Source organism: Myotis nattereri (assembly GCF_964212035.1).
Source record: "Myotis nattereri genome assembly, chromosome: 8".
Lineage (NCBI taxonomy): Eukaryota > Metazoa > Chordata > Mammalia > Chiroptera > Vespertilionidae > Myotis > Myotis nattereri.
Genome location: NC_138083.1, coordinates 89537792 through 89562436, shown reverse-complemented (window position 1 = coordinate 89562436; position 24645 = coordinate 89537792). Strand labels below are relative to the sequence as shown.

Genomic DNA, 24645 nt, shown 5'->3' with positions numbered 1-24645 from the left:
CGCGCAGGGAGTCGGGCCCGGGCCGCCACTGCCACCTCGGCCGCCGCCGCCGGGATTCCCCGCCCCCGCCATGGCCGAGGACCCCTCGGCGGCCGCCTCCTACACCGAGGACGACTTCTACTGCCCCGTCTGCCAGGAGGTGCTCAAGACGCCGGTGCGGACCGCGGCCTGTCAGCACGTGTGAGTGGACGCCCCTCCTCCGCGCGCCGCCGGGGGTCGCCTAGGCCCGCACCCGGCGCGGGACCGCCGCCGCGGCCTGACAGGCGCCGAGCTCGCCGCGGCCTGCCCGCCCGCGCGCCGCCCTGCGCGGAGGGCCCGGGCCCGGTCCAGGTCCCGTCCCGGCGGAGCCCGGCCCGCCCGCCGCCCGAGCTCGGCCCTCCTCCTCCGGCTGCGCCGGGCCCCGCACCCCGGGCTGCGGGTCTCCGGGCCCCTCGTGGCTGCGCCCCGGGGCAGTGCCCCGGCCTTGCCCGGCGGCGTCTGCAGGCCCGGAGGCCTTCTCGCCTCAGGCCCGGGAGGACCGGCCGGGGCCGGGGAGCCTTTTTGTTTCCTAGCAACGTGGGTGAAGGCGGGCGTCGGTGTCAACACTCGCCCCGGCGCCGGCCCGCCCCGCGCCGAGCCGGCCGCTTCCCGGCGACCCTGCTGCCCGTCCTCCCGGCCCGCAGCGCCCCGCGCGCCTGCCCCGGCCCGGCGCCCCCTCGGAGGCGTCCCGCCTCGTGTCCGGCGCGGAGCCCGGTCGCCCCGGGCTGGTGGGGTGTCTGTCCTCGGCTGTGGGAGGGCCGGGTTTCCGGGTACTGGAGCGGTGGCTCCCCTTTGTGCCACCTCCGGCCCGCTCCTCGCCGGTTCCCGGGGCGGAGAGGAGCCGGCGGACGGGAAGGAGGCGGGGACCCCGGGGGCGGGAGGGCGCGGAGGGGGGTCGTGGGTGGGGGGGCGCTCGGACCGGCCGGCCGCGCCCCGCGCCCCCGGGGAACTGGTTCAGTCAACAGCGACCCCCAGGCTCCGCTCCAGACCTGCGGCAGCGGTGCTGGCAGGTGAGGGCTGGGCGCCCTGATTTCCAGGGAATACGCCAAGCTGTGTGCTTGCAGGGAGCGAGAAGCAGCAAACAAGTTCCTAAATACATTGCTTTCTCTCCCTCCCTCCTGCTCCCTCTTTTTTTTTTTTTTTTTGGAGAGGGAGGAGTCGTAGTTTTGTAAAGAATGCATTGAATTTTGGGTTCATCAGAAATTTCATGACAGTTGTTTCTTTCACTTAAACTTTTCTTTTTTAGTCCGCACCTGAGGATATTTTTTCCCTTGACTCCTAGGGAGAGTGGAAGGAAGGGGGAAGAGAGAGGTGAAAGGGAGGGAGGGCGGAGGGGGAGGGAAACAGGGATTGGGAGCCTCCTACCGGGGCTGGGGGCTGGGGGCTGGGGCCGAGGTATGAGGTTCGTGCCCTTGACCGGGAATCGAACCCGAGACCCTTGGGTCCGAGGACCGACACGCTAACCACGGAGCTTCTGGATGCCCGTTCTGCTCACCCTGCTCTGCAGTCTTAACTGTACCGCCTACCTTATGCCTGTCCTGTGGTGGTTGTGAGCCAAGAGTCTGTGGCTTTCCACGATAGAAGTTGTGCCATTTATGCTTTTGTTGTTTCAGGGAGATGAATGACTGCGAAATGCCTTTATTATTTGGAGCAGCAAATGCAGATGTTAGAAAAATATTTCGAGGTGTCTAGGGCGCAGTGTCTGTTTTTCAGCCTTTAACCTGCCAGCAGTCATGATCATGACTTGGTGCCTTTCCTGCTTGTGCTGGCCGTGGGTGGAAGGAAGGGAGGGCGAGCAGGGCAGCGGGAGAGGAAGTGGGTTTTCTCTGGGCGGAATAATTTCAGCTCCCTTCTGGGTTTTTGACCTTAAAGAATTCTTTGTGACCTCTAGCTCCCCTCAGGGTTCCAAGCAGTCTGCTCAAGTCCACTTCCCTTGGGGGGCATTTAAAATCAGACTGAAATTTGACTTGACCTCAAGGCTGAAAAGGAGTTAAGGACCTTTCTCAAATCAAATCCTTGGGCTTGGATGTGATGGGACTAGATATGGAAATGAAATAAATACAGAGCAGATTTTGTTGATGAGAGGAGTGAGCACTGTTTTAACACCCTCCTCCATCTCCTCTCTGCCCCCCTCCTCCAAACCCCCAGCAGACACAGTTGTTCCAGGTTCTGGCTGAACAATGAATTGAAGGAAGCAGAAGGGAAAGAGTTTTATTGGAAGGGGTGGTAATGGTGGAACAGTGCCTGATGGATGAAAGGAGTGTTGTGGAGAAATAGGATTATGTTTTAAATAATCTAGATTAAATTCATTTGCTCTTCCCTTTTCACAAAAGACAAACCTGTGCCTTTAACAAACTTATAGTTAGCCCAGAGTCAGTTTTGGATGGGTGGGTAGTGCGAGATGAAGGGCACTGTGGGTCTGTTAGAAAAGAAAATGTTCTCACTACCATTTCAGTGACAGCAGAGGATTTGCCCGCACTGTTCCAGGCAAAGGAGCAAGTTCCTTATCATAGATTAACTTTACCAAAATGTTGAGTGCTTTCTGTGGGTCGGGTACAGGGGACAGAGTGCTCCTTCCTTTAATAAGGGTCTGATGGAGAAGGCCTGTGATGAATGGGATTGCTGTGAAAGAGGGTCAGGTAGGACGTTTGGTGTGAGCATTGCGAAGGCATCTAACTCAGCTTGTGAGTACAGGGGACACTTCCCTGGAGGAAGTAATGCTTTAGGTCAGATTTGGTATTCCGGGTTGGTTGAATACACCTGGATGAGGTTTCTAGCATATGCAGAGGCCAGCAGGGATTACAGAGGATGACATACTGGACTACAAAGTTTGGCTGAAGTCAACGGATGAGTGTAGTGGAGCTGGAGCTGAGAGAGATTGGCAGGAACTTACTTTGTAAACCAAAACTTTTTCCTGAAGCCATAGAGACCAATTCAATAATTTTGGCAGGGGAGTGGCATTTCAGTTGTAATAAGTTCTCATTTATTTATTTGTTTTTTGTTTGTTGTAATTTGTTTTTAGAAAGAGGGAGAGAGAAACATTGATTTGTTCCACTTATTTATTATTGTTTTTTACTGATTGATTTTTAGAGGGGAACATTCTACTTGTTTATGCATTCATTGGGTGATTTTTTAAAATATGTTTTTATTGATTTTAGAGAGAGATGAAGGGAGAGGGAGCAAGAGAGAAACATTGATCGGCTTCCTCCTGCATAGCCTCTACTGGGGATTGAGCCTGCAACCAGGCATGTGCCCTGACCAGGAATTGAATCCGTCGACCTCTTAGTGCATGGTATGATACTCAACCAACTGAGTCACACTGGCCAGGGCACGATTCTTGTATGTGCTCTGACCAGGGATCGAACCCACAATTTTGGCATATTGGGTCAACCCTATAACCTACTGAACTACCCGACCGGGTCTAGTAAGTTCTCTTTAGTACAGGGTCAGCTTGTTATTGGTGAGACTAGTTAAAAGGCCTTCCATTGCTGTGTCAAAGAGGGAAATGATTAGAACCCGAATCAAGGTAATGATACTGGGACTGAAGAGATTTCTGACATTTTAAGGATATCCTGTAAGATTTGATGAATGTATGTTCGTTAGTTAGGTGTGTGTACGTAGGTCTGGGGAATGGGGCTAAACCTGTGCTATGGATGTTGCTACCGAAAGAGGTATATAAATTAAAAGATAGCAGAGGGCTTAGGTAAAACAAAGTGCTGAAGAATACACGGAGTGAAGCAAAGTGCAGTCTGTGAAGGAATGGAAAGGATAGGAAGAAAACCCAGGATGGAATGTGACAGTAGAAATAGAAAAATTATAAGGAAACGGTTTAATATTGCCTTGGTGAGATGTAATATTTTGAAAAGCCTGTAAAGTTGAATTAACAATACTGAATGTGAGCCCTGGCTGGTATGCTCAGTGGTTAGAGCATTGGCCAGCGCACCAAAGGGTTGCTGGTTTGATTCCTGGTCAAGGGCACATACCTTGTTTCAGGTTCAATCCCTGGCCAGGGCCTTTTCTTTTCTCTCTCTTTTTTTTTTAATAAATGGCTATTCTGACCAGGAATCAAACCGTGACCTCCAGGTTCATAGGTCCAGGCTCAGTCACTGAGCCATGCTTGCTGGGCACTCCAACATCATTGATTGAAAAGTCTCCCTTTCTCCCAGTAAATTGCCTTTGCACCTATTAATCACTTTTGCTGTCTAAGATATATCTTGCCAGTCTTCTTTAAGAAGTTTCAGTATCTACACTAATAAAAGTCAAACATGCAAATTGACCATACCTTCGCTACACCTTAAGCCACGCCCACCAGCCAATCAGAGCGACTATATGCAAATTAACCCAACCAAGATGGCGGCTGGCAGCCACGGAGCTGGAGCAAGCAGGAGGCTTGGTTGCCCCAATGATGGAGGAAGCCAAGCTTCCCGCTTGCCGTGGCGGGCTCTGAGCTCCACTCAGAGCAACAAAGTTTAAATTATAGAAGGTAAATAAATCCCAGATGCCTGTTTTCAGCCTGCCGTGGCCACGGAGCTGGAGAGAGCAGGAGGCTTCCCTCCCGCCCGCCCTGGCCAGCTCTGAGCTCCTTTCAGGGCTACAAAGTTTCAATTATAGAAGGTAAATAAATCCCAGAAAAAAAAAGAAAAAAAAAGAGGCTGGGAGCTTCCGTCGCCGGGGGGGTTGGCCAGCCTGAAAACAGCCCTCAGCCCCGCACCCAGACTGGCCAGGCACCCCAGTGGAGACCCCCTACCATAAAGGGGGTGTGGCCAGCCTGAAAAAAGCCATCAGCCCCTTACCCAGACTGGCCAAACCTCCATGGGATGAGGGTCCCACTGGGGGGGTGTGACCAGCTGCAAACAGCCATCAGCCCCTCACCCAGGCTGGCCAGGCACCCAAGCGGGACCCCCACCCTGATCCGGGACACCCTTCAGGGCAAACCAGCCGGCCCCCACCCGTGCACCAGGCTTCTATCCTATATAGTAAAAGGGTAATGTGCAAACTGACCCTAACAGCAGAAAGACTGGGAATGACTGGTCACTATGAAACACACTGACCACCAGGGGCAGACGCTCAATGCAGGAGCTGCCCTCTGGTGGTCAGTGCACTCCCACATGGGGGAGCTCTGCTCAGCCACAAGCCAGGCTGATGGCTGCCAGTACAGCAGTGGTGGTGGGAGCCTCTCCTGCCTCCTCAGCAGCGCTAAGGATGTCCAACTGCAGCTTAGGCCTACTCCCTGCTGGCAAGTGGACATCCCCCGAAGGCTGCCAGGCTGCCAGAGGGATGTCTGACTGCCAGCTTGGGCCCGATCCCCCAGGGAGTGGGCCTAAGCCAGCAAGTGGACATCCTCCGAGGGGTCCCAGACTGCAAGAGGGCATAGGCCAGGCTGAGGGACCGCCCCCCCCCCCCCCCCCCCCCCGCAGTGCACAAATTTTTATGTACTGGGCCTCTAGTCTATTTAATAAAGCCCCTTGTTTTGCACTTATGTTGTCTATTTTAACTGGAAATGTTTCTTTTTGTCTTTACATTTTGAATAAATATAAAGTCCTAAGTTAATTTTAAACCTGATTCCTTTTTTTAGTTTCTTATGTGAATCTTTTTTATTATTTTTGGCAATGTCAGTTGTCTATAGCAATGTAATTAATATTTAGAGAGTTTATTGTACAGTTTGTTCAATTTATTGCATGTAAGTTTTTGGTATTTGTTTTTACTTTTCAGTGAAAATTAATTCAACATTTAGCTAATATGCAAGGCAAAAGAAAAAAGATGTGTCCCTGAAGGAACACAGTCAATTAACAGTAATTTTCAACTAAATAAATACTTGGCTTTTAGAAAAGTGTGTAAAAGCTTTTTAATATAATTAATTTTTTTTTTATTGATTTGAGAGAGAGTGACGGAGAAACATTGATGTGTTGTCCCACCTATCCGTGCATTCACTGGTTGCCTTCTATATGTGTCCTGATGGGATTGAACCTGTAACCTTGGTGCATTGGATTGATACTCCAACCAACTGAGCCACCCGGAAAAGCTTTTGATCATATATTAAAAATATTTTGGACCAGAATAGATGCTGACTTTTGAAATTTCCTTCATGGTGCTCTTCAGGATAGTTGCTAGCAATATTAACAAAGAAATTGCAGATTTTACATGTAGTTTATTTTGAAATATATTGGCTGTGTGTTCTGATATAAAGCAAAATTACACATAGGACAATTCTTTTAAAAGCCAGTTTTGCTTGGTTTGCTAAGTTTAGATTTAAGATAAAAAAAACAAAACAGCCGAAACTGGTTTGGCTCAGTGGATAGAGCGTCGGCCTGCGGACTGAAGGGTCCCAGGTTCGATTCCGGTCGGGGGCATGTACCTGGGTTGCGGGCATATCCCCAGTGGGAGATGTGCAGGAGGCGGCTGATCGATGTTTCTCTCTCATCGATGTTTCTAGCTCTCTATCTCTCTCCCTTCCTCTCTGTAAAAAATCAATAAAATATATTTAAAAAAAAAAAAAAAACAGAAGAACTAGCCCTGGCCATGTAGGTAGTTCAGTTGTTTAGAGCAGTGGTCACCAACCTTTCGGACCTCATGGTTTGAGACCACTGGTTTAGAGAATCATCCCCATACACAAAGGTGTTCACTCCCAGGCAGGGCACATATAAGAAGCAACCAATGAATGCATAAATAAGTGGAACAACAAATTGGTTTCTCGCCCCCCGCTTTCTTCCTCCCCTTTTTCTTCCTCCCCTTTTTCTCCCTACTTTCCTCTCTCTCTAAAGTCAGTCAATAAAAATGAAACAAAAAAACTATTCCACACCCTTTCTCTTATATCATTGTGCCTGATTTAGGACTTTTGTGTGTATGCTTATAAGTAAAACTTACGAATTTGTAAAGTTTTTTTATCCCCCCACCCCTTAACTTTAAACTTTCAAAATGAATGCATCTGGCAACCAGTATACATATTGTTTTGGGTGTGTACATCTGAGTGTAATTTGTAGATGATAACACTAATGCAAACCCTAAGCGTGACAACTGAGAAACTGTTAGACCAATAGGATAAGTACAGAGAGGTTTCTGGATACAAGAGCAATAGTTTAGAATATTTAGTGTTTATTAGAATAAAGCTAATAAACATTATGAAGCTTCTATAGGGAAATTTAAAAACTTTATTGAAACACACAAGATAAGAGAGCTGACATATTTATGGACAAAACAGTAAAATTAAGATGTCAGTTCTTCCCCAGATAACTCTAAAAATGCTAATGGAATTGCATTCAGATCTCAACATAATTTTTTTTTTTTTGGTAAGACTGAAGATGAGGCTCTAACCAGCTGAGCTACCTGGCCAGGGCTCCACAAGAATTTTTAGAACATGCAATACTGGACTGTTTGGTCAGGGACATTGACCTCTTTTCCCTTGGCTTGTCAAATAAAAAAAAGACAACAGCCAATATAACAATAGCCATCGGGTATGAGTGAATCATAATTATGCTTATATTTTTTGTCAGATCAGGAAAAAAAATGTTTTTGATACTGCAGAATTTTAGTAATTAGTTTATGTGTGCATGAGATTAAAAAGGTTGAAAATCATTGGTCTACTCTATTATTTCAGTTAGTGTTTTGTTTTTGTTCTAATTCCTCTTATGAAAGAATGCAAGCACTGAAACATAATTTAAAAATTTATTATTCAAAGTTTAGAAAACATAAACAATTAAACAGTTTTTAAAAATATATATTTTACAGAGAGGAAGGAAGAGGGATAAAGAGTTAGAAATACTGCTGAGAGAGAAACATCAATCAGCTGCCTCCTGCACACCCCTTACTGGGGATGTGCCCGCAACCAAGGTATATGCCCTTAACCAGAATCGAACCTGGGACCCTTCAGTCCTCAGGCCGACGCTCTATCCACTGAGCCAAACCGGTTAGGGCTAAACTTTAAATTTTTAATTTAAAGAATTAACCTTGGAAGTGTTGGTTTTTTCACTTTGTAATATTTATACATTTGAAGTTATTAAAGCTTAAAATGGCACTCAGACTTTTGGGACACCTTTCTTCAAGGATTGACAAATTGCTATCCAAGTATGTGGAGCACTCTAACACTGTTATTATTTTTTAAACTAGTTTTTAGTTTGATAACTGGAAAATGGTATCTCAGTATTACTCTGTGGGTTTTTATTTTATTTACTCCTGGTTTTGGTGAATATTTTTAATGTCTTAATAATTGGTAGTCACTTCTAATACTACTTTAAAGGTATTAGCTACTATTTATTGAGCACTTTCCTAAATGTCAAAAACACTGTGATAAACATTTTACTGCATTACTTTTTTTAATCCTCTGAACAACCCTATCAAGTATAAATAATTTTTTATTTTATGATAGGAAATTGATTTTAGAGGGGAAAAGTGACTTGTTCAATGCTAGTTAGGAAAGTCAGATTCTGTAATCTGTTATTATACTATTACCTCTCAAATTTAGTATAGTTGAGGAAAATTGGTATACTTGAATTTATAGGGTTGAGATATAGATGGATTCAGATATAGATGGCAATGTTTTACCTGGTTTTTCTAAAAGCAAATTGATCAAATTTGGTATTTCATTGTGTTAAGGGAGAAGAAATTAAAATTTTAGTAATTTGGTTTCAGTTAGTGTAATGTTGGTTATAGACGGTTAGAGCTGGAAGGGTTCTTAAATATTTTTCAAGTTATGTTCCATTGCACACTGTTGTGGGAAATTTTTATATTTCCTGACCACATAAGTTTGGGCAACACTTATATTTTTCTTAGCAGAAGATATCTTTTTTTTTTTTTTTTAAATATATTTTATTGATTTTTTACAGAGAGGAAGGGAGAGAGATAGAGAGTTAGAAACATCGATGAGAGAGAAACATCTATCAGCTGCTTCCTGCACATCTCCCACTGGGGATATGCCCGCAACCCAGGTACATGCCCTTGACTGGAATCGAACCTGGGACCTTTCAGTCCGCAGGCCGACGCTCTATCCACTGAGCCAAACCGGTTTTGGCAAGCAGAAGATATCTTATTGCCGTAGCTGGTTTTGGTTTGGCTCAGTGGATAAGAGTGTTGGCCCGTGTACTGAAGGGTCCCAGGTTTGATTCTTGGTTGCAGGCTCTATCCCCTGCCCTGGTCAGGATGTCTGAGGGAGGCAACCAATCAAATGTGTGTGTGTGTGTCTCTCTCTCTGTCTCTCCCCCTCCCTTCCACTCTCTCTAAAAGTCAATGGAAAAATATCCTCAGGTAAGGATTAAAAAAAAAAAAGATACCTTATTAACTTTGTTTATCCTATAATTTTCCAGATCAATTTGTGTGCTGTTCTGTAGTAGACCTGTTCATATCCCGTGGAACAACATCTTGATATACATCAACTTGAGACAAAAGTGGATATGGTCCATTCTTTCATTTTTATAAGGGCAAGGAAGGCAGTGTGAGATCACAGAGCTACTAAATGATATAATGTTTATTTTTCATGTATTATGTTAAAAAAATGATAAAGCAGACTTGATTGTAGTTTCTTTTATATTCCCATGTAGCCCAGTGATTAGTATTACACTCTGAGAAATACACATACAGTTTTTAAAATTTTGAGATTTATGTACATGTGTATTGCCTCACTTATTTAGCACGAATGCATATCTGTAAGTGCTTGTTTGTGTTTAATTATAGCAATGAAAAGACTGCTTTTTTCTGTAGTTAACATGTCACAACTGTTTGGTTTAGTTTTTGTAGAAAATGTTTCCTGACTGCAATGCGAGAAAGTGGAATACATTGTCCGCTCTGTCGTGGAAATGTGACTAGAAGAGAAAGAGCATGTCCTGAACGGGCCTTAGACCTTGAAAATATCATGAGGAAGTTATCTGGTAGCTGCAGATGTTGTGCAAAACAGGTACAGTAAGTGTGAAATAACTCTTGCAAGTCAAGTTTCTGTCCTGAAGTTCCTGTCTGAATATTCTTGATGGGTATTGTTTTGAAGGGAAGAAGTCATTTAGATTGGGAATTGGGGTGAAAATGCAAAAAAAAAAAAGAGTGATGGCTATTCTATATAATAAAAGCCTAATAAGTTAAGTGTCCAGTCATCTGTTCAACCAGTCCTGTATAATAAAGATGTAATATTCAAATGGTCATTACGCCGTGATGTGTAATAACCAACCGCGTAATGACTGGATCATGGATCAGCAGGAGAGTGGGGCAGCAAGTTATGAGGAGGGGCGGGGAGAGGGGGTGGGGAAAGCTACAGGAGGGCGGGGCAGTGGGTGGAGAACTACTGGAGGGTGGCAATGAGCTACTGGCGAGCTACTGGCACATGGATTCGTGTGCAGGGCTACTAGTCAAAGCATAATATGCTAATTATATGCTAAGACCACTCAACCGGTCACTATGATGTGCACTAACCACCAGGGGGCAGACAATCAACCGGTCAACCAGTTGCTATGATGTGCACTGACCACCAGGGGGCAGACAGTCGACCAGTCAACCAGTCGCTATGATGTGCACTGACTACCACTCTGACCAGTAGGTTAGCTTGCTGCTGGGGTTTGGCCAAGTGGGACTGAGCGAGACAGGCTGGACACACCCTGGAGCCCTCCTGCGGTCCCTGCCCTGCAGGCCAAACTCCTGCGTCCCTCCCCGGCCCTGATCGTGCACCAGTGGGGTCCCTCGGCCTGGCCTGTGCCCTCTCGCAATCTGGGACCCCTCGGGGGATGTTGAAGAGCTGGTTTCGGCCTGATCTCGCAGGCTAGGCTGAGGGACCCCACTGGTGCACGAATTCATGCACCGGGCCTCTAGTAGATTATAAACTTATAGAGAACAGAGACTGAAAGATACAATCTGACTTTGCCATAATTTTTATCATGGCTTCTTTTTCTCAAAGTAATTACTCATTTATTATTTACTAAATGAATTAAATGAGCAAATTGGCATTTAAGTCCTTTAAACCCCATTCTGGTACAAATTCAACCATTAAATAGTTTTTCTGATGGGAGAGGGAAAGAGAGAGAGAAACATCAATGCAGAGAAAGAATCATTGATCGGCTTCCTCCTGTGCACCCCCCACTGGGGATCAAGCCTGCAACCTGGTCACATGCCCTTGACTGGAATTGAACCCGGGACCCTTTAGTCCCCAGGCCGATGCTCTATCTACTGAGCCAAACTAGCTAGGGCATTATTGCAATTTTGCACATAGAAATGGCCTGATGGATTTAGGTAGTTAAAGAAATCATTAGCAGCACACTTTACTTGTGTATTTATGTGTTTTATATAAGAAATCACAAAATATCTGGCAGAAGACTTTGCCTAAGTTTTTTGGAACAAGTGGGAATGTCAGGTATTGACAAATAACTGGCATTAATTCTCCAATTGGGATTTTATTGTTCTATCATTTGGAGAGGGGGTGAAATGGTGAAGCCATATCCTATGAATTTATTGCAGCAACTTTTTCAAACAGCTAATACAGTTAGTGAGTAAAACCAGTTGCTATTTCATGCATTCACACAAGTCAGTCTGTGTTTCCATCTCTTTGAGGAAGGTCTTAACTGACAGGGCAATGAAGTAAACCTGGAAAATACACCTGAGAGATTTTTGGCTCTGTTCCTCACTGAGAAACTGAAAAAAGTGTTAACTGAGAAACGTAATTTTTTTAAAGTGCTTTCTAACTCTGCTGAGTTGCAGTAAAGAATAAAGCAATGCCCAATACCCTGAGCCAACCTCGTAGTACTTTCATTTATCTTTTATTAGTGGTATTGTTTTAAGTGTAAAGTTATTTTTTAACTAGAGGCCCAGTGCACGAAATTTGTACACTGGGGGGAGGGAGTGGTCCCTCAACTCGGCCTGCCCCTTCTCACAGTCCAGGAGCCCTCAGGGATGTCCTGCCTCTGCCAGAGGCGACTGGCTGATCAGGGAAAGGCACCGCCCCCATCACTCCCTTGTTGCTGCTGCCTCTGGCCTCCCTCTGCAGGAGGTGATCAGAGGAAGGCGATGCCCCCATCACTCCTCTGTTGCTGCCACCGCCACCTGTGAGGCTGCCTGAGCCTCAGGTCTTCGTAGCCACTGCGGCTTGCCTGAGCCTCGCCCAGCCATCATTGCCTGAGCCTTGGGTCCTTGCAGTGGCAGCAACCATTGGCAGCTTGCCTGAGCCCGGGCCGACCCAGGGCCGGCCCAGGGCAAGCGGCAGCCGGCATCCCCTACACTGCAAGTCCCCACCCCTGTCCCCCGACGCTGCAAGTCCCTGCCCACTCGCACCTCCTGCGTACACAGCCTGCTGATCAGTCGTTACTGTGACAGCATCCTGTCCAATTTGCATATTACCCTATTAGATAGATATTTTTTGCAGTGAGTTTACAGACTGATGGACTCTTCTCCATTGTTTCACACCTAATGGACAGAAACAATTGAGAATTAAACAATTTACTTAAATAGAACCTCTTGTTTAAATGGGGTATTTAGTTATCTAGTTTTATCTTTTTTTCTCTTTTGACAATATCTCAAATCTTGGTGAGTTCTATTTTAAATAAAAGTCACATTAAATTTTAATAATTTACAGATTAAATTCTATCGCATGAGACATCATTACAAATCTTGTAAGAAGTATCAAGATGAATATGGTGTTTCTGCTATCATTCCAAACTTTCAGATCTCTCAAGATTCAGTAGGGAACAGGTAAGCAATATTTATTCTTAAAGAGAATTTTTTATTGAAATTGTTTTGGGAACTATATGATAAGGTTTGTTTTGTTTGTGTGTCTGTTTAAAGTAAAATGATATGAGAACTATATCATTTGTGTATTCAGAAGTTTGATACATGAAAGATTACATCTGGTAGATCAGCTGATCTGGTGAGATCTGGTACTAGTAAGTTCTTAGTTCTATTTCAGTCTCAATTTTTATTTTATTTTATTTTTATTATTTTTTTAACTTAAATTCTTTATCGTTTAAAGTATTACATGAGTCTCCTTTTCCCCTCATTGACCTCTCCCTGGTCGCTCCCACCCCCCAGCACATGCCCTCATCCCCTACTGTCTGTGTCCATTGGTTATGCTCATATACATGCATATAAGTCCTTGGGTTGCTCTCTAGCCCCCTCACCCCCTTCCTGTAGGTTGGACAGTCTGTTCAATGTTTCTGTGTCTCTGATTCTATTTTTGTTTATCAGTTTATGTTCATAGTCTCAATTTTTTAAAAACTAAGGTTTGGCTTGATTTGTATCTTATTGTCTCAGATTTCTATGCATTAGACATGATATACTTGAGAGCTTGTTTGGAGGTTCTAGCAGGGGAGCGCAGCTACTCATATACCCTTGACCGAAGACCGGTCCTCTCCTGGGGGGGGGGGGGGGGAAGGTCGTCCTCTTCGACCGAGCGCGCAGCTTCGGGAGGGACGCACATGGATCGGTGAGGGAGGAGGGGGACACCCGCCTAGCCAGCCAGATCAGCCGAATCAACCCTGGCGATCAATGGGGTGACAGATGTCGCAGCCAGATCGCCCTCACATCCAAGACATGATATACTTAAGCTTATGTTATTTAAAAATCATTTTAGGAAAATTGACACTTTTTTGGATAAAAAATAGACTTGAGAGTTGAAGGCTATTTTCTTTTGCAGCTGAAATTTAAAAACTAGAAAAAAATTCCTTTCAGTAGTGTACAAACTGTAATCTTCTTGTATGCTACCTAATAAATAGAGTTGTTTGAGATTTCTACTCTGACAATTAAATGTCATGTAAAGTGAGACCTGATACAAGTAAATTCTTATTTCTATTTTGTCTCAATTTTTAAAAAACTAGCATTCGGCTTGATTTGTATCATATTGTCTCATATTTCTGTACATTAGACATTTTAGAAAATGTATTTCATATAGAAGAATGGCCAAAATGCCTGTGTGTTTTAAAAAATAGTGATAAATACCTAGTTATCCACAAACCCAGGTCAAAAGCAATTAAACATTTTTTACCACCTTACAATCTCCTCTTGAACCCATGACCATCTGAGTCCCATATGCCCAGAGGTGACCAATGTCCTCTTTTTTGGGTCACTCCCTTTTCTTTCTAGTATTACCACCCCTGTGTGTATCTGTAACAGTGAAGTGTTTAATTTTTAAAAACTCAATAGCAAGCACACACACATTGTGTAAAGAAAGGCAATATAGGCACTATTATAGAAAGGCCCCAGGGGACAGTATGCCAAGCAGAGTCTCTTCAGATTTTATTTTTAGTAGCAATTCATTTCACATGTTGCTAATTTTTTTACATTTAATTGCTCTACTGCAGTCGGGCTTTTCCCCTGCTCTTCAGTTAAAACTGCTGTGGTAGTCCGGCCGGTGAGTGTCCCATGAATGAGGAGGTCACCGTTTGATTCCCAGTCGGGCACATGCCCTGAGTTGAGGGCTCAATCCCTGGTAAGGGGCTGTAGGAGGCAGCCGATCAGTGTGTGGGAAATTCAAGTTTTGCTTTTCAGAACTTCCTGAGATTCCCTCCCCCCCCCCCCGAATATTTTTAATCCATGGTTGGTTGAATCTGTGGATGCAAAATTCTTGGGTAGAGAGGACTGGCTGTGCTGCTTGTCTTCTTGTAAAAGAAAAACGAAGAGCCAGCTTTTAAGTTGAACAACTCTTCAACCTGTGTGGTACAGTTTTTTGTTCACTAGCTAACTCATTTCTGTTTCAACATTTCTCCTATTGGAAGGCCTTGTTTTTATAAAATTGACCTCATTGGTGAATTCTGTAGTGTCCCTGTATGGAATGCCCACGCTGCCCTCAGGGCTTCTCTAATACTGCATATGACACATGTCTCAAGCATGGGGTCTGAATGGGTGTCAGGTAATTCTATGTATTAAACGTTCGAGAGCCTAGTTTCTTTTTGGAAAATGAGCACTGAGATATTTTCTTAAACCTACTCTACTTTGGAGGCCACAACCTTAAACCATATCCAGTTACACATCAGAACGTTTATGAATTTTTGAGTCTGTCCCAGCATTCAGATACTTACTAACCTGGATAGAGGTGGAGGTAGTCATAATTTTAAAGTCTAAAGGACCTGGGGAAATGTTATCATGCTGTAGATTTAAGGTAATTATGCCAAATTCTATATTCTCTATACTTTGGTAGCTGCATAAATTAATTTTGAAGGACATAAAGGCACAATAAACTGTCTTATCAGAATTTATTTGAAAAGTAATTAATGCCCTCCTTTTTGTTGTTCAGAACTATTTGAAGTTCAGGCTTTTACAACAAATATGGACTAGCCTTCTTCATTAGCAGTTCAAGTTAATGAATCTATAATGTGCGTTATTGCTTGAGGTATTGACTTTACCCCCTTTGCTTCTTAAGTAATAGGAGTGAAACATCTACATCTGATAACATAGAAACGTATCAAGAGAATACAAGGTAAGCTTTTGAAAATCCTGCTACTTTATTAAATAATAGCTTTTTAAATTAAAAAATTTTTATTCCGTTAAATCACCAGATATTATGCTAGAACTTAGTAGTTTAGAAATAAATGATGCAGTTGCTGATTTTACAGATCACATTAAATTCGAAGAGTCTAGCTCTCCTCCTCCACCCTGATGATGTCTCTTCCACGCATAGTGTAGGCAGGTTGTCAATATTGAACCGTCCCTTGTTGAATCTCAGAGGCATTACAACCAGTGAATCACCATCCTCAAAATGTTGTGCTTTTCTTTTCCATGAAAGGATGCTTTTCTTTCTTTTTTTTTTGGTCTATCATGTTTGTTTATTTTTTATTGTTGAAAGTATTAGATGTCCCCTTTTTTTCACCATTGACCCCTTCTCCCCACAACCCACCCCACTCCAGGCCTTCATCACACTATTGTCTGTATCCATGGGTTATGCATATATGCATATAAGTTCTTTGGAATACTGATCATTCTGGTAATTAGTGCTTTTTTGTTTTTCACTTTTTCCTAGGAATTTTGTATTTAGATTCCCAGAGGCTGTGATAGATGAAAGATATTGATGAAAGTCTTTTCAAAATTAAGTTCCTAGATAGGGGCTTCCAAATAGGGCTGCCACCACAGGATATTAAACTTTTCAGGGTACATTCAGTAGCATCTGTTGGCCTCACACGAACGACTAAATTAAATTTTTGGACCTAACTACTCAGTACATGGAACAGCTATGTTTGTTTTTATTTTGGCTTAGAGGCACCATAAAAAAATTTACTGAGACATTAACTATACTGTAAACTGAGATTGGGAACATCTGTTGCAGATTATTTATCGAAAACATTTATTTTTCAAAATTAGAGAATCTTTGAATAGTTTATTATAACTTAAAAAGAAACGTAAGTAATTGACTTAAGAACAGGAGAGCATTATTTCTGTGTTTTGGTTTGTGATTTCAAATTTATACTTCATTTAAAATTGTTTTATAGTTCTGGGCATCCCACCTTTAAGTGTCCCTTGTGTCAAGAATCAAATTTTACCAGACAGCGTTTACTGGATCACTGTAACAGTCATCACCTATTTCAAATAGTTCCTGTGGTAAGTACATATGTTTAAGACAGCCTGCTGCTTAAAGTATGCTGTTTGTTTATTTCACTTCGTGTGAACAACAGGGAAGGTAGTTTTAAATTTGGAAAGGGCATTATCAATAAGGTAGATTTTTGTCAACAAAAGATGAAAGGTTTGAAGCAAAATGAGATTTCAGTACCTTATAAAAGAGAGATGCTTATTGTGAGTGTTACATAGGAGAATAGTCTAGAGCAGTGGTCGGCAAACTCATTATTCAACAGAGCCAAATATCAACAGTACAGCGATTGAAATTTTTTTTTTTTAAATATATTTTATTGATTTTTTACAGAGAGGAAGGGAGAGAGATAGAGAGTTAGAAACATCGATGAGAGAGAAACATCGATCAGCTGCCTCCTGCACATCTCCTACTGGGGATGTGCCCGCAACCCAGGTACATGCCCTTGACCGGAATCGAACCTGGGACCTTTCAGTCCACAGGCCGACACTCTATCCACTGAGCCAAACCAGTTTTGGCTTGAAATTTCTTTTGAGAGCCAAATTTTTTAAACTTAAACTAGATAGGTAGGTACATTGTTATTAACTTAATTAGGGTACTCCTAAGGCTTAGGAAGAGCCACACTCAAGGGGCCAAAGAGCCGCAGTTTGCCGACCACGGGCCTAGAGAAGAGGGAAGTAATGAGAGTGAACTGGGAACTCACTACCGAGGGGGCAAGACTCAGCTCTGTTGGGGCTGCTCGGTTTCTTGGTCTGTGCTGGATGCAGTCAGCTCAGCCTGGTCAGGTGGGTCTGCTACTGGTGAAAACTACATGTGAGAATAAAGCCACTCGGTGTTTTCAGTGTGGATCCTTGCAGACTCGAGTATGTGAATTCATACAGCCAGGAAAGAAAGGAATCATACTTCCTTTTTGTGCTCATATATCCTTTTTATACCATCTTGAGGGTAAGAAAGTGGAGAGACCTTTTTGGTGAGTGAAGGAGATAGAGTGCAGGATTTCAACATTGTGTGTTAGTAACCCTACAACTCCTCATTTGGAACATGAGTTCCACAGGTAAGTGACTTCAGTTGTGGGTGAAGCAGGAGAAACTTGAGCTAGAAGAGATACTTCCCTTTCAGTTGTACATTTTGATATAGAAGGAAATGTTATAAATAAAATAAGGATTGTAGATATTTCTAAGCAGTTTTAGTGGATGTACTAGAACAAAAATGTGAAAAACTATGCCTCAGTTAACTATTGAGGCTGTCCATAAGCTCTCTCCTAGTACTAAGGGAGACCTAGCAGGGTCAGTTACTGTTAAATAAACAAATAGAAGTGCCAAAGCTGTCTCCAGGAAAAACCTCCTATTTAAGAGATTTTGTTTTGTATTGCATTACCAAATTTTTATTTGTTTCTACGTTATGTTCAATATAGCATAGACTTGGCTAGAGTTCAATTACTAAAGTTCTTTTTTTATTTCATTTCAGTAATCCATCATTTTTTAAGATGTACTTCATTTAAAACCTTAAGAATACAATTTAAAGTTTACTACCCTTTCATTTTACTTATAAGTGAAATAAAGCTTATAATAATTATATAACAGTTATTGTGTGACTCAAGTGAGTTTACATACTGGTTAATGATAATTACCATTACAATTAATATTGCTAAAGGCTGGATGTGGTGTTTCTCTTTGGAACAGTTGTGTAATTGGGGATTTAAGTAATAGAATGTATAAGATCCTCTTTTCATTGTGTTGTGTTCGTGTAGTTTATATTTAAGGTAATTTGGTAGACAAATGATCTAGTCATGGAATTTGGCTTATAGAAATGCTTTTCATGTAGGTGTTTTCAGTTATATAAGCCTGTGTTTTAATACCTTCAATAATTATAACGTTTTATTTTTATTGTTTTTTTATTTAAAACATTGTTTCTCATAGACATGTCCTATTTGTGTGTCTCTTCCTTGGGGAGATCCTAGCCAGATTACTAGAAATTTCGTTAGTCATCTAAATCAAAGACATCAGTTTGATTATGGAGAATTTGTGGTAAGTGAATTCTGCGAGATTAAGAAAATACTGTTTAAGTATTAAAGTTAAATTGACTTTCTCAATGTAGAATTGAGTTTTGAGGCAAACTGTTGTATCATATTGGATGGTTACAGAGCAAGTTCTGTTGTTTTTATAATTTAGGTGAATTTTGGTTTGTGGAAGTGGTGAAAAGTTTAATATACTGTCCACCTCCTGTACTAGAGACATAATTAACAGAGGAAGAGCAAAACCTCAGATGAACACAGTGAGTTAGATGAAACTGTCTAGGTACTTGCTAGAGAAGTAAAAGGATATACCGGATGAAGGAGGGTGTGTTTTTCATGAGTGTGAGTGTGTGTGAATCCCATTATGATAGATACATCCAGCATGCGAGACACATTTCTGAGATGGGGGGGCTTAGTTATCAAGTAAAGCCAGTTAAGTTGTACATTTTGGCCTTAGTTGACTGCTTTTACAGGGAGAATGAGGGAAGTTTCATAATGTAAAAATGGATCCCCAAAGCAAAGCATGGGGTTAATTTCTGCCTCCCAAAGGTGTCATCATGATTTTTAAAAAATTAGATATGGCCTTTGTTTTATTTATTGTGAGATTACATTTTATTCACTTTAGTGAATTAAAACTTTATCTAATTAAACATTAATTCCAACAGAGAATAGCTGATACTGTACTTGTTTTCAGGTGTAGGTAAATGCAGGCATGGGCAATTCTAACAATGACTATTACTCTTTTTTTAAAAAATTGATTTTGAGAGAGAGAGGAAGGGAGAGAGAGAGACAAACATTGATGTGAGAAAGAAACACTGATGATTTTCTCCCGTTCACACCCCAAACTGAGCATCGAACCTGCAACCTTTTGGTGTACAGGATGACACTCCAACTGAGCCATACCGGCCAGGGCAAAATTATAGTTATTCTTGATAAATGTTTATTTTGTGGAATTTGCATTTTTAATCATACTATTTCAAAATAACAGTTCAAACATATGTAAAATTTAGGTGTGCTCTTACAATTTTAGCGTTTTTATGAAGTAACTAGAGGCTGGATGCACAAAATTTGTGCAAGAGAAGGTCTTCCTTCCCCCAGCTGCTGGCACCAGCCTCCCTCTGGCACCCAGGACCCGGGCTTCCCTTGCAACCCCAGCTTCGCCCAGAGGGACATCCAGTCTAATTAGCATATTATGCTTTTATTATTATGGATTGTAGATTATTCTTAAATTCTCATTGTAAGAAAGGTTACTATGTCTGGAGATCTGTGTACTTGGAAAAACAAAAACATATTTGGTGAACCACTTTTGATCAATTTGGCAGGTGGTTTTACCTTGCCACAGAAAAATATGTCATTTTAATTACTTGAGATTGTCAGTGGAAGCCTATTCTAAAGCAAACCATAGACATAATTGATAGCAAACAGAATTGTTAAAGTTAAGGATCAGTAGTATAAGATTGAGTGAGCTATAGTTTTTAGCTTCATGTGATGGTTAAGAAACTGTTATTTAACTCTGATTCAATAAATGCTTATTTTTCTAAATAAATTTATTTTACCTTCAGACATTCTTACTCTTTTCTAGAAATCACACATTTATTGTAGTTCACTCTTAACTGTACTTTGAATTTATGATTTATCATAAGGCACTTTTAATTCTCAACTTTCTCTGCTGATCCTGTTTATCAATTATTCTTAAATAATTATAATTAAACTTTTTTATAATAGTTCATTTATTTAAAAGGATATATGTTGTAACATAAACTTTTTCAACTATGTGTAGTGTGTGTCAGGATGTGTAATATATTGGGCAAAGTATTGAATAGTGGAATATAGTTTTCTATTGATATGTTAATGTTATTGTTTTTTAGGATCTTCAGCTAGATGAGGAAACCCAATATCAAACTGCTGTTGAAGAATCTTTTCAAGTAAACATCTGAAGGCTACAGACATCTGAGCATCTTTGTACCTGCAAGTGCCATCTTTAAGGAGAAAACTAATGCAGTCACCATTTCAATAACTTGATGTGTATATTAATAAAAGTAATTCAGTCTATTGTTTTAGTTTTTAAATTGAAAAATAAAGGTGGGCCATCTGAAAATTTTGTTCTCTTGAAAAGTTAAAAATAAATGTTAGGACATTATCTTTAAAAGCATTGAAAGGATTATATTTCACTAATGTAATGGCGAAAAGGGAATTCTTGTTGTACTTTATCTTTTTCATATTACACATTCTTGAATTTTTCCTTATGTTGCTTTTGAAATTTGGTGCGGTTTCTCCCAGGGATGCTATTGAACACAGGCAACACAGTAGCAAATGCAGAAACATGTGGTTGATATGAACCTAACAAATCTGAGCCAGTTATCAGAGTTGCAGATGGAGACTTGAAGTGCTAATGAAACAATCCAAAGGAAAAAATTTTAATACAGATTCTAGCTGAAGAATTCAATTCTAAGAACATGGTATTTATATAACATTTAGTATTTTTGAAGACTAGTGAGATTTCTTTAATAATTTTAACTGTTTAAAAAGTAAAAGCTTAATGTAAGGATATTTCCTTCTTTTTTTTTTTTTTTTTGCTATTAGAAGGAACTATCGAGGAAAATTTATTTCTTTGGCGGGCAGTTGCTAATTTCAAATCTTGTTTGTTTGGCTGACTAATTTATAAGCCTAATGTATATTAAGTTGAATTTACAGCTCTTTAGCTTCAGAATTTTTCAATAGCTAGTGTTTCTCATTAGCTAAGATGAAACTTTTATTAGAAACTTTCAGTTGGTGATTCAGTTGTATGTTCTGCATATATATTTAAGTGAGAAGTTTGGCTCCATCTCAGTTGAGAAATTCAAGCAAAGCTAAAGATGTATATGTATAATACACACATGCATGCAGGTTATATACAGGATTTCTATTCAGATTTAAAAGTAGATAAGCAATATGGGATTTAAGTGTTTACTTGATTTGATTAACATTTTGTATATCACCACATTTTTAAAAGGCAACAGCCAAATGCTAAGTGGTCTAGTTGGCTGCTGTTACACCTTAAAAATTGGGTTTATACACACACTCAATGACCTGTCCATATGGTGCTCTCTGTGCTCAACGATAATGCACGACTGAAGTGGTGACACATTTCCCAGCCGCTCTGTTTGACTGCTTGCTGGTCAGACTGGGTTTGTTTGTTCTTGGTATTCACTAATGAGAATCATAAGAGAACTTGTACTAGAAGGCCCAAATCACAGAGGAAACGATGAAGAGTGGATTAGCTGACATTCCATACTAATGTACATTGTTTATGCTTTCTTTAAAAGAATATAAAATTTCCGAAGTCGTTGCTAATATATACATACATTGTATAAAAAGGGATATTTTGGTTTTGTTAAAACCCTTGTTGACTTTTCTACAGTGAACATTTTTTTTAAACTTGATTTAATAAAAATGTTAATTTTGGAAGTGGATTTTTGTAAAAAGCCTTTCTCAGTCAAACAGTGATGACTTTATGGGTAGTAACAGTTACCAAAAGCCATGCATCTCAATGAACTAATGCCTTTGTCATTCAAAAGAGTGATGCTTACCACGTGCTTGAACATTTTTTCTGCAGTTACATGAGTGTAATTGTAAGAATAGCTGTTAACTCTTTAATAAGAGACTTGACCATAGATTTTTTTCTAACTTAAAGCAATAAAGTTAGTACTTTCTTTCAAAATTTAATACTTCCCAGTATGTCAAGTTAAACTATTTTGGGATGTGAGAGCTTGAAAGGAAAGTTGTAGTAGAGATCATCTTGAGGAAATTGTGTTTTGAAATTTTGTGGATTAGTTCAATATCACTAATAGTCTCGTGTGTCTTTTATATAAACTTTTTCATAAAGGAAATATTGACTGTATTTGCTATTATCTGGGAACTCTTCAGTATGGAAATGTTTGTTTAAAATCTCCCCTCTTGTCCAGTGGATTAGAAATAAGGATAAGCTTTACAGATTTTCAGTTTAAATTCCTGAAAAGGTTCTTACTTTTAATATGCTTATAACTGAGTCAGGATAAAGGAGGGAAGTTGTATTGATACTCATACCGAAATTCCACACTATCCACCTAGGGAAGCGATTTCTTCAACAAATTACCGTTTATGTTGTTAAACAGAGTTTTATTTGAGATGTATTGTTTTATTTTTCAATTAAAAGTGGTTTTCTCCTACTTGTGTGTTTAATTAAAATTTTGTCTAGAGGCAAACATGATAACATTTAATTCTCATAACTCACTCTGCAAGATGTGTAGGAGATAATCTATTATTTTGCACTTAAAAAGTGGATAGGAGAAAGCTACCACATGCTGATAATGCTTCATGTTGGATTTAACTTTATAAACCTATTTTATCTTTATTTCAAATGTTAATCAACTTATAAAGCTATTTTATTAAGTACTAGAGGCCCAGTGCATGAAAATGGTGCACTCGGGGGTGCGGTGGGGGGGTCCCTCAGCCCGGCCTGCGCCTCTTGTAATCTGGGAGCCTTTGCGGGCCTAAGCTGTCAGTCAGTCATCCTTAGTGCTGCCACGGACGTGGGGGAGGCTCCTGCCACCACCACTGTGCTCGCCAGCCATGAGCCTGGCTTCTGGCTGAGCGGCACTCCCCCTGTGGGAGCATACTGGCCACCAGGGGGCAGCTCCTGCGTTGAGTGTCCCCTGGTGGTCAGTGCATGTCAGTGACCGGTCGTTCTGCCAGTCGGTCGATTTGCATATTAGCCTTTTATTATATAGGATTCATGCATCAAACTTTTCAAGCCCTATTAGCAAGCAGGCAGGAAGATAGTTAACAGGTTAATAAATACTTTTATATAGGGAAGTCCCCTTAAGATATCCTGGCTGTAAGAATATATTGCCAAGTACAATGTTGTATACCTGCTGGGCTGCTCAGTAAGTGTGATCTTTAGTGAATCATAACTTTTATAGAAACCCTTTGGGCTGCTACTCAAAGAATAAACCCTTTGTGGAGGTGGTGACATTTTAGCCTTTATAGAACAGGTGTGACCCAGAAAGCATGTACATGCATGTAGTATACAACTCAGAAGTATGAAATACTCGTTCCATGATATGTTTTAGTGTGCAGTGTAACTTTCTTATCATGCAGTACAATTTGAAAAAAGAGGAATTCCAGGAATGAATTACATTAAGTGGTTAAAAGAATACATGGGATCCTCAAGAAAATGGATGTTTCCCTGGCTGGTTTGGCGCAGTGGATAGTCAGCCTGCAGACTGAAGGGTCCTGGGTTTGATTCCGGTCAAGGGTCACATGTCTGGGTTGTGGGCTCGGTCAGACATGCAGGAGGCAATCAATGATTCTCTCTCAAAATTGATGTTTCTATTCCTCTCACTTCTCTGAAATCTATCTATCTACCTACCTACCGACCTATCAATCATCTATCTATCATCTATCTATAAAAGCCAGCAACTGTTAAGGCAGAACGACCAGAATGACCTGGTTGCTATGTTGCGCACTGACTACCAGGGGGCAGGCGCTCAACACGAGCTGCCCCCTGGTGGTCGTGCTGCTCAGCCAGAAGTCGGGCTCAGGGCTGGCGAGCGCAGCAGCGGTGGCAGGAGCCTCTCCCGCCTCTGCGGCAGCGCTAAGGAGTGAGCAGGCTGATGGTTATTGAGGAGGTGGGCAGTTAGGAGTGAAGGGTCCCAGATTGTGAGAGGGCACAGGCCGGGCTGAGGGACACCCCTTTCCCCCATGCACGAATTTTGTGCATCAGGCCTCTAATAAAAATACACTAAAAAAAAGAAAAGCTCTAACCGGTTTGGCTCAGTGGATAGAGCGTCGGCCTGCGGACTGAAGGGTCCCAGGTTTGATTCCAGTCAAGGGCATGTACTTGGTTGCGGGCACATCCCCAGTTAGGGGTGTGCAGGAGTCAGCTGATCGATGTTTCTAACTCTCCCTCTCCCTTCCTCTCTCTAAAAAATCAATAAAATATATTTTTAAAAAAAGAAAAGAAAATGGAAGTTACCTCATCCCCACTAATAGCAACTGTCCAATCCTGAGGCCAAGAGAGAGGACAGATGCTATAATCCTTCCCTGAAATGAAGTAAATGTGTGTTCCATTATGTACTTGACTGGAAAACTTGCATTAAACTATTCCATACAATTTCCTATG

At 41.6% G+C, this 24645-nt stretch overlaps 1 protein-coding gene across 2 annotated transcripts; it reads left to right on the top strand.

Moving 5' to 3' along the window:
• On the top strand, nucleotides 1-22690 carry RNF138 (ring finger protein 138). Of its 2 annotated transcripts, XM_081096677.1 has the most exons (7): nucleotides 2-180; nucleotides 9736-9901; nucleotides 12554-12669; nucleotides 15332-15388; nucleotides 16395-16503; nucleotides 18409-18516; nucleotides 20372-22690. In XM_081096677.1, exons 1-7 carry the CDS (start codon nucleotides 71-73, stop codon nucleotides 20438-20440), a joined length of 735 nt encoding a protein of 244 aa, XP_080952803.1. In that variant the 5' UTR covers nucleotides 2-70; the 3' UTR covers nucleotides 20441-22690. The 2 variants fall into 2 exon arrangements, with proteins under 2 accessions (XP_080952802.1, XP_080952803.1); XM_081096676.1 differs by lacking the exon at nucleotides 18409-18516 and having other exon boundaries at nucleotides 1-180.
• The last annotated feature ends 1955 nt before the right edge of the window (nucleotides 22691-24645 follow it).